The sequence below is a fragment of the Palaemon carinicauda genome, chromosome 27 (genome assembly GCF_036898095.1).
Source record: "Palaemon carinicauda isolate YSFRI2023 chromosome 27, ASM3689809v2, whole genome shotgun sequence".
Classification (NCBI taxonomy): Eukaryota; Metazoa; Arthropoda; class Malacostraca; order Decapoda; family Palaemonidae; genus Palaemon; species Palaemon carinicauda.
In genome coordinates this window covers 34,878,987-34,896,335 of record NC_090751.1, presented here as the reverse complement: position 1 = coordinate 34,896,335, position 17,349 = coordinate 34,878,987, and the positions used below count along the sequence as shown (strand labels likewise).

The following is a 17,349-nucleotide window of genomic DNA, read 5'->3' as shown; positions in this document are numbered from 1 at the left end:
AGTTCTACTTAAAGAGAACTCAAAATCTTTCGCACAAATGCTGAATTCGCCTACATGTCCTGGTGTGCTGAGACTGTTAGCTCCCATCTCAATGATGAACTCTCTCTAGTTATGGCTTATTTTTCCTTTGCCTACACATACAGAGAATAGTCTGGCCTATTCTTTACACATTCTCCTGTGTTCTCATACACTCGACAACACAGATTACTAAATAATTCTTCTTTACAGGAGAGATTAACTATTGCACTATAATTGTTCAGTGGGTACTTTTCTCGTGGTAAGGGTAGAAGAGACTATTGAGCTTTGGTAAACAGCTCTTCTAGGAGAAGGAAACTCCAAAATCAAACCATTGTTTTCTAGTCTTGGGTAGTGCTATAGCCTCTGTATCATGGTCTTCCACTGTTTTGGGTTAGAATTCTCTTGCTTGAGGGTACACTTGGGCACACCCTTCTATTTTTTTTTTTTCTTCCTCTTGTTTTTTTAAATGGTGTTTGTTCCAACATGAAGTACTTACCTCAAACTACTTTCTTAGGAGTATCTGGGATCTCCTCCCATCCGACCAAAATATGTGTAGTTTACCTTACTCCCGTTTTCTATGCGGGGCATCTCTGGTGGAGTGATACGCGCCCAGAGACAACCCGGGGTCAGAGAGCATGCTTGTTCAGGTCTCGCTCCAGTAAGTTTTGGTCGCGTGGGCGTTAACACCCCGACGCTCTCTCTTAACCCAGTGCGACCCTTTGTCTCTCACGCGGTTCCTTTGTGTGCTTCCATATCCCTTCCCTCTGTGTTCCTGTGTCTCGAGGTGTATTACTAGTGTGTTATGGAGCATCCCTGGGCCTGTGGCTGGCAAATCGTGTGGCGCTTTCCTCTGTACGCCCGAAGTTGACCCGCACTCCTTGTGTTCGTCGTGCAGGGGCAGTGTGTGTGTTCCCCTACAGCCATGTGTCCGGAGTGCGAGTCCTGGAATGAAGTACAGAGGGTGCGATACAGCACTAAGAAGAAGAAGGCCTCTCGACGGTCCCCTAAGAAGTCCAGCGTCTCTTTGCCCCTCGCATCGCCCAGCGTCCCGTCGGACAGAGTCTCTCTGCCGTCTTCCTCTACCCAGGGTAGTGGGTGAGGTAAGTCTGTTGCGTGGAAGCGGCCTGTGGCCCTTCCCCAGGAGTCTGATTTACCTGATAGTGGGATTGTGTCTTCGGTCCAGGCAAGTGGGGGGCCTGAGGAGGGGGCGGGTGTTTATCCGGGGGACGAAGCCCTGGTGAAAGCAGGTCCCGTCTTGTCGGACGATCCGATATGGGGTAAAACGGCAGCAGTCTCTTCTCCCGCCTCTTGGGCAGGTTTTTCAGGTGCGTCAGCAGCCGAGGGTGCTGCCGAGAAGGACGACTCGCCGCCATCAGACACCCTTGGGTGGGCGTCTCCGAAGACGCCCTTCAGATCGTCCCTGAGGATGGAAGAGGAGCTTGTGACCTAGTTCCCCAGCGAGGAGCTCTCCCGCTCCCCTCCAATGCCTTCAGCTACGTTCTCGGCATCTTCATGGAGCCTTCGTCGCCGGCCGAACCCCATGCAGAACCACCAGCAGCGCGGCAAAATTCAGGCCCTCCAACGAGGTCCTACAGGTCTTCGGGCTCCTCGGTCGAGGCCTACTCCTGCTCGTCGGAAGACGGAGCCCCGAGAGACCATAGGAGACAGCGAGATAGGTCCCGCAGGAGACGATCTCGATCGCGCTCCCATTCACGATCTTGCCACGTGAGTAGACGTTCCAGATCCCCCCCAGGAGGAAGTTCAGGAGAAGTCTTTCGCCGGAGGAGGAATGGGTGCGAGTCTCCATTCCCCGTAGCCGTCTCCTGGGGGTTGCAGCAGTCACGGGCTCCTCGGGATGGCGTCCCAGACCCCGCTCATCGGTAGGTTTTGTCGACGAAAGGAAGTATGACCGATGGAGGGACTCGTCTCATCAGGCCCCAAGGGACAGACATAAGTCCGCTAAGGTTCCGACTCCACCCGCCCAGCGGGGAGAGTCGCCTCTTCGGTCTGGCAGAAGCGTCCCGGCCTCAAGGTCTTCGATGAGTCGTCCAGAATGGGAGAAACACCTTTCCTCGACGGGCAAGCCCGCAGATCCATGGTCCCCCGGAAGAAAAGATAGAACCAGGATGGAGGCCTCCGTTCCAGCAGCGATGCCCGTCCTACTGCCTGAAGTGAGGGGACTGGACCACTCCAGGAGGATGCCTCCTCCTCGTGCGGCTCCCCCCATTGGAGGTCCTTCGTCACGAGAACTGGGACGCCCAACGTAGAAGGTAGAGGACGAGGAAGAAGGTCCGTCAGCAGAGGTTTCCGCATACAGGAGGGTGATAGGCCTCATCCGACGGCACCACAGGCTGGACGAACCGGAGCCCTCTACTGACGAGGTCTGGCTCTTGAGCCTCAACTGGTTGGTGGATGCGCCTGTACAACAGAGGCCCTCGCTAGCCCTCCCTTTGGCAAAGGGATGTGAAGCTGGGATTGGCTCACGTTAGCAAGGTCATGGCCAACCATGCGGAAGCCCCCAAGAACCAGAGCGCATCTAGACTCCTCCAGGGCCTGAAGACGCAGTCCCTGGTTCTACCTCCCGGGAGGATACCGCGTGGGGGCCTGCGCAGTGGAACCAGCAGTTGCCATCTTGGGACAGGGTGCAGCAGCAGAGGAGAGGGCTACTACGGCACCGGTTTGTTTCTCCCCCGCGGAGACTGCCGTGATGGAGGAGCTGTCCAGGGACTTGATCCACGTGTCATCGTGGCTGGATTGGTGGGCCTCCACACTGATAGGGTTCCAGTCCTCGCATGACCTCGCAATCCCGGAAAATCAGGCCTTGCTGAAGGAGCTGATTAGCTCGGGAGGTAAGGCCCTGAAGATCCATTCCCATCAGTCTACAGTATAACACAAACCGCTTACTGGATACTAAGGAAAAGGGACACAGTGCTCAGCAGGCTTGTAAGGAGGCTCCCCGACAGGGAAGCGAGGTCCCTGAGGAACCTTCCACTGTGGGACAAGTCGGTTTTCCCCTTCAAGGAAGTGGAAGAGACGGTGGAAAGGGTGAGGACACTAAAGGATGTGGCGGAACCCAGGCCCCCACCAGCCAGAAGACCTACCCATAGAAGAGCTCCGTCTGACGTCCCTCTCCCTCCTCGCGCCTCACCTAACCAGCCCAGGAGAAACGCCCCTACTACATCCTGGCAGCAACCTTCGCAGCCCTCCCGTAGGGGAACGTCGGCTGCCCTCCTATTCAGCCGCCAGAAGAGGTCATTCGGGCCGCGCCTCTCAAAGGAGATAGGGAGAGAGGCCCCCTACTCCTGCCGAAGCCTCAGGTGGGGGGATGCCTCAAACATTCTTGGCAAGCATGGCATGACCACTGATCGGACCCGTGGACCGTGACAGTCCTGAAAGAAGGGTACAGGTTGCCCTTCCTGGTGGACCCCCCACCTCTGATACCAGATCTACAGGCGGAATGGTTGGCACCGAAGGACCCCTTGAGAAGGACAGCCCTGCAAGAAGAGGTCTCTGCTATGCTGGCGAAAGGGGCAATGGAACCAGTCAAGAACCCAGTTTCAGGGTTCTACAGCAGACTCTTCCTGGTGGAGAAAGCGACAGGGGGCTGGAGACCGGTCATAGACCTCTCAGCCCTCAACAAGTCTGTGTGCAAGACCGACTTCAAGATGGACACTCCGAAGTCGGTCCTAGCAGCCTTGAGGGAAGGAGACTTCATGATGTCCATGGACCTCAAGGACGCATACTTCCAGGTCCCTGTCCACCCCTCCAGCAGGAAGTACCTAAGGGTAAAATGGGGTACCCAAACGTTACAGTTCAAGACCCTCTGCTTCGGTCTGTTCACAGCCCCTCAGGTCTTCATGAGGATCTTCACGACAGTCTCAGCCTGGGCACACGAACAGGGCATCCGCCTGATTCGGTACCTAGACGACTGGTTGTTGCTTTCAGCTTCAAGGGAAGCACTGAGGGGGCAAGGCGCAAAGCTCCTGCAGTTCTGCAACGTCCTGGGTATCACCATCAACCTGGAGAAGTCCCAATTGATACCCTCCACCAGGATGACCTACCTCGGGATGGTCCTGGACTTCCCGTTGGCAAGAGCATTCCCTTCCGCGGAAAGACTGGACAGCCTGAGACAGATCCTACGGCCCTTCCTGTCGGGTCAGCCCCGGAGAGCCAAGGACAGGCAGAGACTGATAGGTGACCTCGTGTCATTGGAGAAGCTAGTCCCTCAGGGGAGACTCAAACTCAGGGGAGTACAGTGGAACCTTAAGGAGGCCTGGAACCAGAGAGACTCCCCGCACAAGGTGGTCCCGATGTCCCTGGAAACGAAGGAGGTCCTTGAGTGGTGGCACGACACTTCGAACACCCTCAAGGGGATGCCCTTCGCGGCCGATCCTTCGGAGATGCTCCTGCTCACGGACGCATCAAAGGAGGGTTGGGGTGCTCATCTCCTCGACAGCACAGCGAGAGGAAGATGGGGAGCTGAGGAGAAGAACCTGCACATCAATGTGCTGGAAATGATGGCAGTGCAAAGGGCATGCCTAGAGTTTGTTCATCGGCTCCGGGGAAACACTGTGGCACTGATGTGCGACAATGCCACGGTGGTGGCCTACATAAAGAAGCAAGGACGACTAAAATCGAGGGAGTTGTGCAGCCTGACGTTGGAGTTCCTGGAATGGGCAGAAAGAGAGCAGATCAAGATCTCGGCCAGGCTCATTCCAGGGAAGAGGAACATCCTGGCCGATGGCCTCAGCAGAATGGGTCAAGTGGTGGGGTCCGAGTGGTCCTTGCACCCAGAAGTGGCCAAGACTCTGATTCAGAAGTGGGGCTCACCAGTAATAGATCTCTTCGCCACCAGGCTGAATGCACAGCTCCCCGTGTTTTGTTTTCCTGTGCCAGATCCAGGAGCGGCGTTCGGGGACGCCTTCCAGCATCCTTGGGACAACCTCGACATTTACGCCTTCCCTCCCTTCGGAATGCTCAGACAAGTCCTCAGCAGGGTGAGGAAAGTGGACAACCTGTGGATGACTTTGGTGGCCGGAGAGAGAGTGGTTCGCGGATCTAAAGGAACTGGCGCGCCTTCCACCTTGGCCCTTTCCGGACAGGTCAGACCTTCTCCGGCAGCCACACTTTCAGAGGTTCCACGAAAACCCTCGGTCCCTCTGCCTTCACACGTGGAGGTTATAGAGCGTCTCCTGAGGAAGGAAGGGTATTCGGCGAAGACCTCAACGAGGATGTCGGGTTACCTGAGACTGTCGTCAGCTGCTGTGTACCAGGCTGAATGAGCGACCTTCACAAAGTGGTGCGTCGCAAAGAACATCATGCCGTTGAAAGCCTCTATCCCGGAGATAGCTGACTTCTTAGTCTCAGGGACGAGGTGAATATGTCCATCCCAGCCATTAAAGGAGTCCGAGCCGCCCTAGGACAAGTCTTCCTCCTGAAGGGCATGGACCTAGGTTCCTCCAGACACATCTCGATGCTCATCAAGAGCTTCGAGCAATCATGCCATCCTCAAGCGGTTAGAGTGCCCCAATGGGACGTGGCTAGGGTTCTGAAGATGTTGTCGGAAACTCTCTTCGAACCCCTAAAGGACATCTTAGACAAGGAGCTCACCCTCAAGACAGTTTTTTTGTTAGCACTGGCATCGGCAAAACGGGTAGGGGAGCTTCATGGACTTTCATACGAGGCGTCACACTCAAAGGGCTGGCATGAAGCTACCTTCAAGTTCGTACCATCCTTCGTGGCCAAGACCCAAAACCCAGCAGTCTGGGACCCCAAGTTTGAAGGCTTCTCGGTGCCGGCAATCCCACGTTCAAACAACCCGAGGGACTTGCGGCTGTGCCCTGTCAGAGCAGTACGGAAGTACTTGGAGAGGACAGCCAGGCTTAGACCTGAAATCAAGTGTCTTTTTGTTTCTTCAGGTTTAGTGAAGAAACCAGTCTCCAAAAACACGATCTCCTTCTGGCTACGGCAAGTGATCATGAGAGCCTACAGTAGTGCAGGTATTCCTATTCCGGGTAAGCCTAGACCCCACGACATCAGAGGTCTGAGTACTTCGTTGGCCTTTGAGAAGAACATGGCAGTCGGCCAAATCCTGCGGGCGGATACTTGAGCCAATCAGTCAACCTTCATAGCTCACTACTTGAAGGAATGCTCGAGGAGTTCCTTGGACGGATTCTCTCTCGGTCCCGTTATTTCAGCGCTTCAAAAGATTTAAAGGTGTAGCCCCAGGGTAACCACGGGCAGTAAGTCCAAGAGATACAGGTTCCTTCCTTACCCCCCCTGTTCCCTTATTACCCTCCCTGGAATGACACTAAACCCTTTAACTATCAGGGCATACATCGTCAGTGAATGGATACGTCTCCAAAGATTTTTACAGAGGTGAGTTACTTAGACACTAAGATAGTTTTTTGGGTAGTTTTCCCTATTTCTCGTGTTTTCTCTTGAAGGGTTAGCAGAACCTAGCCTCCTATCTAGGTTCCCCCCTTTTTTCTCCTCATCACGGTCTCTGGGTCCTGTGGTACACTCCCACCTCCTAAGGTATAAGACTCCTCAGAAAGTAGTTCGAAGTACTGTAAGTACTTCGTGTTGGAACAAATCACAAATTTTAAGTAATTTGTATTTTTCCTAACAGTACTTACCTCGAACTGCTTTCGGGTTATGGCCCGCCCATCCTACCCCGAGTGCCTTACAGGACTTAATAGAAACCTATCTGACAAAACTTGCGGGAGAGCGAGACTTGAGCAAGCATGCTCTCTGACCCCGGATCATCTCTGGGCGCGTATAACTCCGCCAGAGATGCCCTTCATAGAAAACGGGAGTAGGGTAAACTACACAAAATTCTGGTCGGATGGGAGGAGAGCCCAGATATTCCTAAGAAAGTAGTTCGAGGTAAGTACTGTTAGGAAAAATACAAATTACTTGAAATTTGTGATGTTGGGGAGGCTGAATAGAAGGGCCATGGATGCCTTGTGGCTTATCAAGATGTTTTCGTATCCTTATGTTTCTTTTTCTTTTCAAAACCATCCTTACTGTCCTCCCTTTAGTTGAAGTGGCTATCCTGGGGGGTATTTAGCCTTTTATGGTGTATCAGCTTTGCCATGTAGACCAGTTTTTCAAACTTTTTATCTATAGTCTGTGGGTTTTATTTATCACTTTTTGTTCCGATGCATTGTAACCACGGACTACTCTCTCAGGAGTTACTCTTTAGTTTAGGCTTTCGACCAGAAAATTTTTCCCCCAACCAGGACTCCATTCCAGGTGAGAGGCATGAAGCTTCAGGCCGGTAACATTCCCCAGGGTATGTTCCCTGCACAAAGTGACCTTCCACTGTCTTTGACCCACAATGCACCAAGAAGAAGGCCGTGTCAGTCCTGGTAAGGACAGGGAAAAGGTCTCCATTCGTACTCTGGTCGTTGCCCAGTGTAGACCTGTAGTTTTCGCTCGCGACTTAAACTGTGACCTGCGTTTGTGTTTTTAACTTGTAGTGTGTGCAAAGTGTTTGTGTTGAGATGGATAACACTCGTGTTCAACGTCGTTGTCCGGGTGTGAATGGGAAAGCATGTTTGGCTTTCCTTTTACATTTGGAAATTGATCCCCATTCTTTGTGTACCTCGTGTTATGGTCGTGTCTGTAATCAGAGCGATACATGTAGTGTGTATCGAGTGGTCTGAAACCCAATGGGCTCTTATGGCCACGAAGAGGAATAAGAAAGGATAAAAGGAACGTTCTTCCTCGAAGAAAGACAGTGGTTCGAGACCTTCGTCGAGCTGTTCTTTGGTAATTCCTTTCCTTCCGTCGATATTGCCATCGCTACAACAAATCAATGAGAGAATTGACTACGCCGATTCGACCGGACTCCCTGTTGTTATCGGTTCCCCCCCCTACCGTCCCTTTCTGTGAGTCCGGCCCTCATATCCCTTCTCGGGAGATTGGATGAGCGAGTCGACTGCCCCACGTGTCTCACACGTGCTGCGCTCCGACCGGCCGCCAGAGCCGCCATCTTGGCCTGCCCACACGTGTGCACAGCCTCCCCTTACCTCATGGCAGTCTCGGGGATACCGGGCGCCCCCTCAGCCGTCAGCGCTATCTATTGGAGCTGCCTCACAGGCTTCCTCATCGGCTCACGCCGCTGCGCTGCCATCTTGGCCTGTCGCCTCCGCATTGGCTCACACCGCTGCTCCGCCATCTTGGCCTGCCGCCTCCTCATCGTCTAACGCCGTTGTGCCGCCATCTTGGCCTGCCGCCTCCGCATCGGCTCACGCCGCTCCGCCGCCATCTTGGCCTGCCGCCTCTGCATCGGCTCACACCTCTTGTGTTGCCATCTTGGTCTGCTGCCTCCGCCAACCTGGCTCCCCCCACCTCCGCCAAACCGGCGACTGCCGCCCCATCATCGGAAGCCACCCCTCGCCTGCATCGGGGCGACCTGTTCTCGGATCCTTCCCCTTGAGATCAGGAAAGCTAGGGTGACACTCCAAGGACCCCGTTCAGGTCCCCTACGAAGGATCCTTTGCCGCTTTGGGAAGAGCAAACCCTTCAGGGGATGCATCCGTTGTCATTCCAGCCTCCCTCGCAGGACTATAGGGGAGGGGGAGAAGGGGGGAGGAACACACTCTTCGAGGACCCTGACGGGTTCTCCCCCTCCCGCATCGGTCGTGGTGGACCCCGACTGCAAGAAGAAACGGCTGGAGGATGCGGCAGGCTGTCGCCATTCTTCAAATTCTTCAAGGGGCTCTCAAGGTTATAGAGGTCCCCTAGACCATCATGCCTCATCAAGTGGGCGTAGAGCAGAGGCTCCGCCCAGGGCTCATCCTCCCCTTCGTGGACAGGACCTCTGGAGAGGAGACTCTTCAGAAACGATGCCTACCAGTCGTCGGAGGGTCTGGCAGAAGAGTACCCTTCGGTGGAAGATTTCTACTTCTCCAGGGTGTTGGGGCTCATCAAGCACCTCAATAACCTTCCGGAGCCAGCCCCTGTTGTTCCTCCAGGGAAAGTTTCTTTGTTGGAGGAGCAGTTTGGCATCCTTCGAGAAGCTCGTCCCCCTATGTCTCTTCCCTTAGCCCCATCTCTGGGCAGAAAGCTGGGGAAGATTAGTGCGGCAGTCGCCGACCCCAAGAATTCTCTTAAGGCCTCGGGGTCAATGAAGTTGTTGCCTTACCCGAGGGTAAGGCATCGAAGATTCTACGCCTCACAGGATGGCGAGGAGGCTTCCCTCGAGCGAAATAAGGAACCTACGAAAATCTTTGTTTTCAAACGAGGTTCTGTTTGATGACAGCTTAATTGAAGAAGTCCTCGATAAGTGGAGGAGGGAAAACAGAGATGCCGTTCTCCACAGGGCCTCCAGCTCCTCTTCCAGACATCATAATCATGGGAATAGGGAGGCTCCCAGGCCAAGGCCTCCTACAGCGGTTAACAGGCCTCCTCCTCCCTATCCACAGACTCCCACCACTCCAGGCTGGTCCAGACACCCGCAGCCCTCCTCCGCCCCAGGCAGAAGCATCCCTCCTAACGATTGGCAAGAGTTTGGAAAGACCTGACAACTACTCAGCAACAAGTTCCCTAGGAGGAAGTAGGAAGAGAGGCCCCCCCTCTTCCATGCTCCCTTCAGTGAGGGGATGCCTCAATTATCGGTGGGGAGCATTGGCCGCCCGGGGCGCGGACCTATGGACTATTCAAGTCCTTTGCTATGGGTACAGATTGCCCTTCGAGGATGACCTACCCCCGTTAATAACGGGCGCACAAGCCCAGACTACTACCCCCAAGGACAAGGCCAGGAGATTGGGCTTATGAGAGATCTGCGGATTACTACAGAAAGGCGCTGTCCAACGAGCACCCCTAAAAGAATTGGGGTTCTTCAGTCGGCTCTTCCTGGTAGAGAAAGCCACAGGAGGTTGGAGACCGGTGATAGACCTTTCCTCCCTCAACAAATTCATCAGGAAGACCCCTTTCAGGAGGGAAACCCCTCGCACTGTCCTGGCTGCTATCAGGCAGGGCAACATCATGCTGTCCATAGACCTAAAGGACGCTTATTTCAAAATCCCAGTACACCCCTCCAGCAGGAAGTTCCTCAAGTTCAAATGGGAAGAAGAGGTCTTCCAGTTCTGCACCCTCTGCTTCGGTCTCAACAGCCCCCAAGTGTTCATGAAGGTCTTTACCCTGGTGTCGCGTTGGACCCACGAGAGGGGTATCAGGCTCTTGAGCTACCTAGACAACTGGCACCTTCTCTCGGAATCAAAGGACGACCTCATCAAGCAGAGGGACAAGTGGGTGGAATTATGCAACGAGTTAGGGATTGTCGTGAACTGGGAGAAGTCCCAACTATCTCCCTCCACGAGGACAGTGTACCGGGGAATTGATTTATGTTCGGTCCAGGCCAAGGCCTTCCCCACGTCAGAGAGGCTCAAACGCTTGGAAGAAGTCAGTCAACTGTTCCTCGGGGGGGAAACCGCTAGCCTTCGTCAGTGGTAGAGGCTCGTGGGTCACCTGATTTCCTTGGAAAAGCTGGTCCCTCGGGTCAGGATACGACTATGTCCAATCCAGTGGGACATGAAAAGACTGTTAGCTCCTCTGACCAGGGATCGACCAAAGGAGCTCTCCCTATCGTAGGCATCCAGGGAGTCTCTCCACTGGTGGCTGGACAAGAAGAATACACTGGCGCGGGGTATCCCTCCTGGACTCTACTCTGGAGGTACTACTATTCACAGATGTGTCCAAGGAGGGCTGGGGACCCCACCTGCAGGACAACTCAGTATCGGGTCTGTGAAGCAAGGAGGAGAAGACCCTTCACATAAATGAGCTAGAACTCCTGGCAGCACAGAGGGCCCTATTGTCCCTGGCGGATAAAGTCACCGGCAGAAAAATCTCCCTAATGTCGGACAACTCCACGGTGGTCGCCTATATCAAGAAACGGGGCGGTCTGAGGTCCCGTCTTCTACAGGACCTGACAGAGGAGATTCTAACCTGGGCCGAGGGAAATGGGACGGCGAGATTCATTTTGGGAAAAAGAAACGTGGTGGTGGACGGCTTGAGCAGGAGAGGGCAAGACCTAGGCACCGAGTGGTCCCTTCATCCAGAAGTAGCAAGGTGGGGGTCTCCCTCCCTGGACCTCTTTGCAACCAGGCTGAAAGCCAAACTACGAGTATTTTGCTCCCCAGTCCCGGATCCAACAGCATTCATGGAAGACGCCTTTCAACATCTGTGGGACGGCATGGATGCCTACGCGTTCCCTCTGTTCGGGCTTCTGCAGTTGACCCTAAACAGAAAAAGGACTTCCAAAGGGGCACAGCTGACTGTAATCTCCCCCTGGTGGCTGGAGTGGTTCCCCGACCTATGAGACCTAGCAGCGGTCCAGCCTTGGCCCCTTACCATCAGAGGAGATCTTCTCAGGCAGCCTCACTTTCTGAAGTTCACAAGGGGCTCGGAAACCTATCCCTACACGCGTGGTTATCAAGCGCCTGCTGACGAGGGAAGGATTCTCCCAAGGGCGGCCTCCCAGATGACGGGCTGCCTCCGCTCTTCCTTGAGGGCCATTTACCAAGGTAAATGGCTAGGGTTCTACAAGTGGTGCCGGAAGAACAACCGTAAGCCCATAGGAGCCTCTATCCCGGCAATAGCAGATTACTTGGTTCACCTACGCTTAGGAATATTTCGGTGTCATCCATCAAAGGGGTATGAGCCACCTTGGGACAGATTGCGTGGTTGAAAAGAATAGACCTGGGTGGTTCCAGGCAACTGGCCATGCTTATCAAGGGTTTTGAGCAGTTTTGCCCTCCTCACTCCTTGAAGGCTCCGGAGTGGGATGTCCTCCTGGTCTTGGACTCCCTTAGGAAACCACCGTTCGAGCCCTTGTGGCAGGGCCTGGACAGATAATTGACCTTGAAGACTGTGTTCCTCCTCTCCCTGGCCTCCTCCAAAAGGGTGGGCGAATTGCATGGGCTGGCACCCAACGTTAGTCACTCCATCGGCTGAAAGGAGGCAATCCTAACCTTTGTGCCCTCCTTCGTAGCCAACACCCAGAACCCAGCTGTCTCAGATCTGAGGTTCTCGGAGGTGGTGATCCCAGCCATCCCTAAGTCAGATGACTCAGAGGACCTTCTGCTGTGTTCGGTTAGGGCGCTCTGGAAGTACCTGGCATTAACGTCCTGCTTAAGGCCCGCCATGAAACACCTGTTTATCTCCACGGGCAAAATGAGGAAGGCAATTTTGAAGAACACAATTTCCTACTGGCTCAGGGAGGTAATTCGAAAGGCGTATGTAGCAAAGGGCAAGCCGGCACCCTCGTCTGCCAGGCCCCATGATATTAGATCCATCAGAACATCAATGGCCTTTTCAAAGAATATGTCAGTGGCACAGGTTCTTAAAGCAGGTGTGTGAAAGAGACAGAACACCTTCACTTCCCATTACCCGAAAGACTGCTCCTTAGTGTCTTGCGATGAGTACAGACTCGGCCCCATCGTGGTGGCACAATAGGGAATTTAATGCCACGACTTGCACACAGTGTTTACGTCCGGGGTGGAGACGCGGTGAGTTCCATACCCCCCTCTCCTGCTACATGGCATGTATGACAGTTCTACGTCGAAGGATGTCCCCCAACTTGGGTGAGTGTTATTGCAGGTTTCTTGAGGTTTTTTCCCCACCAGGCCTTCCATATCACTTTGTCTTCCGCCCCTTCCTCGTTTCAGTTCCCACCTCCTAAGCCTAAGTCTTCTGAGAGAGTAGTCCGTGGTTACAATGCATTGGAACAAATATCAAATTCTTAGTAATTTGTATTTTTCCTAGCATACTTAGCACGGACTACTCTCGAAGGTAAGTCCCACCCTACCTACCCCGTTAGTTCTCGGAACTAGCTGGCACTGAAACAACGGTGGCACCTGGATCGAGTACGAATAGCGACCTTTGCCCTGTCCTTACCAGGCCTGACATGGCCTTTTTCTTGGTGCATTGTCGGTCAAAGACAGTGGAAGGTCGCTTTGCGCAGGGAACATACCCTTGGGCATGTTACCGGCCTGAGGCTTTATGCCTCTCGCCTGGAATAGAGTCCTGGTTGGGGGAAAAATTTTCTGGTCGCAAGTTTAAACTAAATTTAGAGTAACTCCTGAGAGAGTAGTCCGTGGTAAGTATGCTAGGAAAAATACAAATTACTAAGAATTTGATATATTTGTAATTTTGTACATATTTTTGTTATTATTAATTTAGCTTTTAAGTATGATGCATCTTTTTTATTGCCATTAATTCTTATCCTGTCTGGAAACATTGAGCAAAATCCTGGACCAGGATATTTATATCATGAAAATACACTAATAAGAAAAAGATTTTCTTAAAGTAATTAAACAAAATAATATCTAAGGGAATATGAAGACTTTATAGTGAACCAAAAATGAAATACAGTACCGTATGAAGCTTTAAGAGTGAAACACATACGCACACACATACACAGACACACACAACATTTTTGTATGATTAGTAATAATGCCTATAAACAAACTATGAAAACTATATCCTATGACATTGGCGCTGATGTCATAGGACAACTATATTTAGAATAAGTTAAAAAATTATATAAACAACACCCCTTGTTATTGGTATGTACGCATTCTCTCGATACAGAAGCGGGACCTTGAAATCAGCTGTTCACAACCTAAGTTAAACAAAAAAAGTTGGTTGTTGAATACTTCCAAAATTGTACATAGAATAAGAATATGCTTTAGTTGAGCATATATCCTATGAAACAAGAAAATTAAATAATGATACAGGAAGAAAATATTGCAAAAATATGTTTTAGATGATTACAGAATCATGACATAGCATAATAAATCTATTGAAACTTCACCTTTAAGTTGACATACGTCCAGGTCGACTTCTGATATCTTTCGGTCTCTAACTTGGTCGTAAGTTGACAACTGCCTGTATTCGTAGGCTGTGATCCCTAACCCCTAGTGTAAATAGGGTGCTGCTGCAACCTAAAACAAAGAATACAAGGTTATGAAATGACACGAGGGCGGGTGAGAAAATTATTATAAAGGATAATAGTAGTAATTATAAATCACAAATTTTAGGTTTACTTTGTATTCCCTAGATACAAATCATAAATTATTATTACATCATTTTCTTGCTCCATTTTAAGCCAGTATTACCTAAGACTGTAACAGCTTCTAAATGTCAGTTTGGTTCCAAGAGACTTCCTTCCACTAGGAAGAAATTTTACCAGTAGTACCAAATATTTATAGTTTTTAAAATTTCAATTTGTATTTTTCCTTGCTCAAGAAATCTGAGTTGTATAATTTAAAGGACAAAAGTGGCTATTCTGTGACAGGCAGTGTGCCCAACTTCCCGTCATGTTACATGTCATTACCACCTTGCTAGTGGTTCAGTGGCTGTTTCAGTGCTGCTGAAATTATATTCTTATTTTAAAAGACAGATTTATATAGCTATGAAAAATAATTACTCTCAAAATTTAGAAAAAAAACTAGACTGGCTAGATTTAATATCATCTTATCTGGGTAGAGCTCCAATTTATTAACAGTATTAAGTTTACAAAAAGGGGTGTCTTGTTATCGAATTACCTACCAGGGTATAACTCCAAAATCTTATCCATAGATATATGAAAGGGAGATTCCTGAATAATCTTCTTAATGTAATGAAAATTCCTGAAAAATTCAAAATATGATATGTCATCATGTTTATTTACTATTTAATCAACAAAAGAATTAACCAAATCTACCTTTGTTTTATATTCTCCCTGGGAAGGTGATATGCCACCTGAATGCAATATGGCTCTGGTGTAGGTATGCCTATACCAGCTCATGATATCCCATAAGATCACAACACTAATATTTGGTTTTATGACTGATATTTCTTATACTACCTGTTCACTTCAAGTTAGGATTAGATATGCAAGAAGTCTTGAACATCTTAACTTCATCTTCAGACTACTCTTGAATTACTAATCCTTTCTTTTGAGATTTATGACTCGCCTTCAGGGACTAATGTACCAGCATTAACTTGATCTTTGGATACTTTGCTATTACTCATAGCGTAATATAAAAAAAGAGGGGTGCGCAAAGTTAGGCACGACAGTTTAGCTAAATGATTCAACTTGTTTGTTCTTTCCAAGTTTGGCAAAAGACAAGTTCCAATTTTGTCCTCCAGAGGGGAGTGAGAAATATTCCCTCTTTTAAAAGGGCCTAATATTAACCCACTTGTTCAAAATAGCTACAGTATATGCACTGAATAGCTCATGGTAAGACCTGCCCCATAGAAAGAAAATAGCATGAGACCCTTGCAGTGCATAGAAAACTAGCGTAACCCGATCCACTAAAGAAGTTAGCTCATGCAAAGTATTTGGAATAGCAAATAATTGAAGGTTCTGATATACAATACTGAAGAGGTTCCATTTTTTTCAATAATACTTATCCTACTACCTATCCTATGGTCAAATGAATCATTGAGTGTGAATCTAAGATTTATTTTTAAGCAGTTTAACCTAAACACTTGAATTTTCAACCAACTAACCAGGTCTGTTTATAGAAGTAGCCTGAAGGGTGGGAGGAGTAGCAAAGAAATGAAAGCCTGTGAATCTTACTCAGAACTAGGATTTTTCCCTCTGCTCTCTTGTTTACCTTTTGTATCTTTCACTCTGGATTCACCTAACTGCAGATGATAAAGCATTAAATCTTTTGATAAGGCATACATTCAGTACATCAAACGAGTAAGAAACATTTGAATCGTTGGCATTGAAGGCATTTTGAATAATGGTCTACTTTTGCCGACAGTAGCTTATCGACTAACATTTTGCACATCTATAATTTTTAAGGAGGACATGACTGTTATTGATGATAAACATACCTATTTCACCACTACTATTGATACAGCCAACTGATTGAATCTTATCTTATGGTGTATGAGAAATTGTGATGATGGTGGCTTGGGCAGGTGTTTACACAAGTGCTCTACACTCCATTGTATCTTCCCAGTGAAAGCATAAGATTTTACATAGGTCATATCAAAAGATATTTTTATTTTCATTTTAACTAAAAGCTTTAAATTTCAAGAATGAGTCACAGGAATTCCAGGGGTTTTCTTTTGAATATTTGTTCTGTGTTAACTTTATGAGTTGTATTATTGGTGATAGGAAGCAGGTTTTATTTTTATAATGATGATAGCATGTTGCTAAAGTTATTTAGTAACTTTTGTCTTTGTAACTGGAGTTATCATGTACAGTATTACGCATTACCTGTTCTCCTTTTTTTTTATTTGCAGTGTACCTTTGAAGGGTGTGGTAAGAGATTTTCTCTTGATTTCAACCTACGAACACATGTGCGTATTCACACGGGTGACAGACCGTATGTTTGTCCCTTTGATGGATGCAACAAGAAGTTTGCTCAGAGTACCAACCTTAAGTCTCATATACTCACTCATGCCAAAGCAAAGTAAGTTTATCATCTCTAAACAATTTTTTTTATATGAGAAAGGAGTTTTTGTTCACAATTACAAATTATTTTATTTTTCGTTTACTTTAATTTCAGCACAACCATGAATAGTTTATAGTCTTCTAAGATGAAGGTATTATGGGTCCCAGCTACCAACAGATGATTTTTTACATTCTGTATATTGGTTGGGCCAGATAAAATGTTTCTAGCGTTGAACATATCATTCACCTGGTATATAAAACGACATATTGATGGAAAATATCCAGTCGTACAAAGGGATCATTTCCATCTTTTGTGTAGTATTGAGGATGGTATGAGTTTTTATTGCCAGTGTGCTAATGTACAAAGCTAAAATGGGTTTTGTATTTGTGTAAGGACAATAAAATTATTTTATGAATGGTTTTAATGTTTCCTAACATTTTGACCTAAATTTTACATTAATGCTAATGCTTATGAACTTAGTTTTATTGTTGATTTTATATTGTAGTAATCAGCTGTAGTTGCGAATTAGAACTCATAATAGGTTAACTTGACATATGCAATTGGCATATTGGTTTGATCTCGACACTTCTGGATATGTGCAAGAATGTATGTAATGTTTAAGGTGAGTGATTATATCACTAAACATTGAAGCGTCTTGAGGTCACATTTTACAGGTCAAATCCTGTATTATGAGTCAGAGAGCAGAAAGTATTTAAATATAAAACAGCTATATTTTTTTTTAAGAAGAATTTATAAAGCCCTTTTTTTATTAAAAACATATTCTGTATAGTAATTATGAAATTATTATATTTTTGGTACTTAATCATATACAGTACGGTCCTGAATTATGTGTGTTCGAATTATACGATTCCCCTTTTATGCGGTCGTTATTTTTCAATAAAAAATTTTTCTGTATCTGCGGAGC

General features: G+C 48.7%; 1 protein-coding gene across 4 annotated transcripts in view; it reads left to right on the top strand.

Annotated features, from left to right (window-relative positions):
- LOC137620673 (transcriptional repressor protein YY1-like) overlaps window positions 1-17,349 on the top strand; it is an 88,637-nt gene that overhangs the window by 38,513 nt on the left and 32,775 nt on the right. For 3 of the 4 annotated variants that reach the window (XR_011040092.1, XM_068351017.1, XM_068351018.1), the window contains exon 4: window positions 16,273-16,442. Coding sequence is in view for 3 of the 4 variants with exons in the window: in XM_068351017.1 (XP_068207118.1) it covers window positions 16,273-16,442 (170 nt within the window). In the remaining variant the exon portion in view is untranslated. Of the gene's footprint in view, window positions 1-16,272; window positions 16,443-16,538; window positions 16,844-17,349 lie in introns of those variants that run through there. The other variant, XM_068351019.1, reaches the window with a different exon arrangement.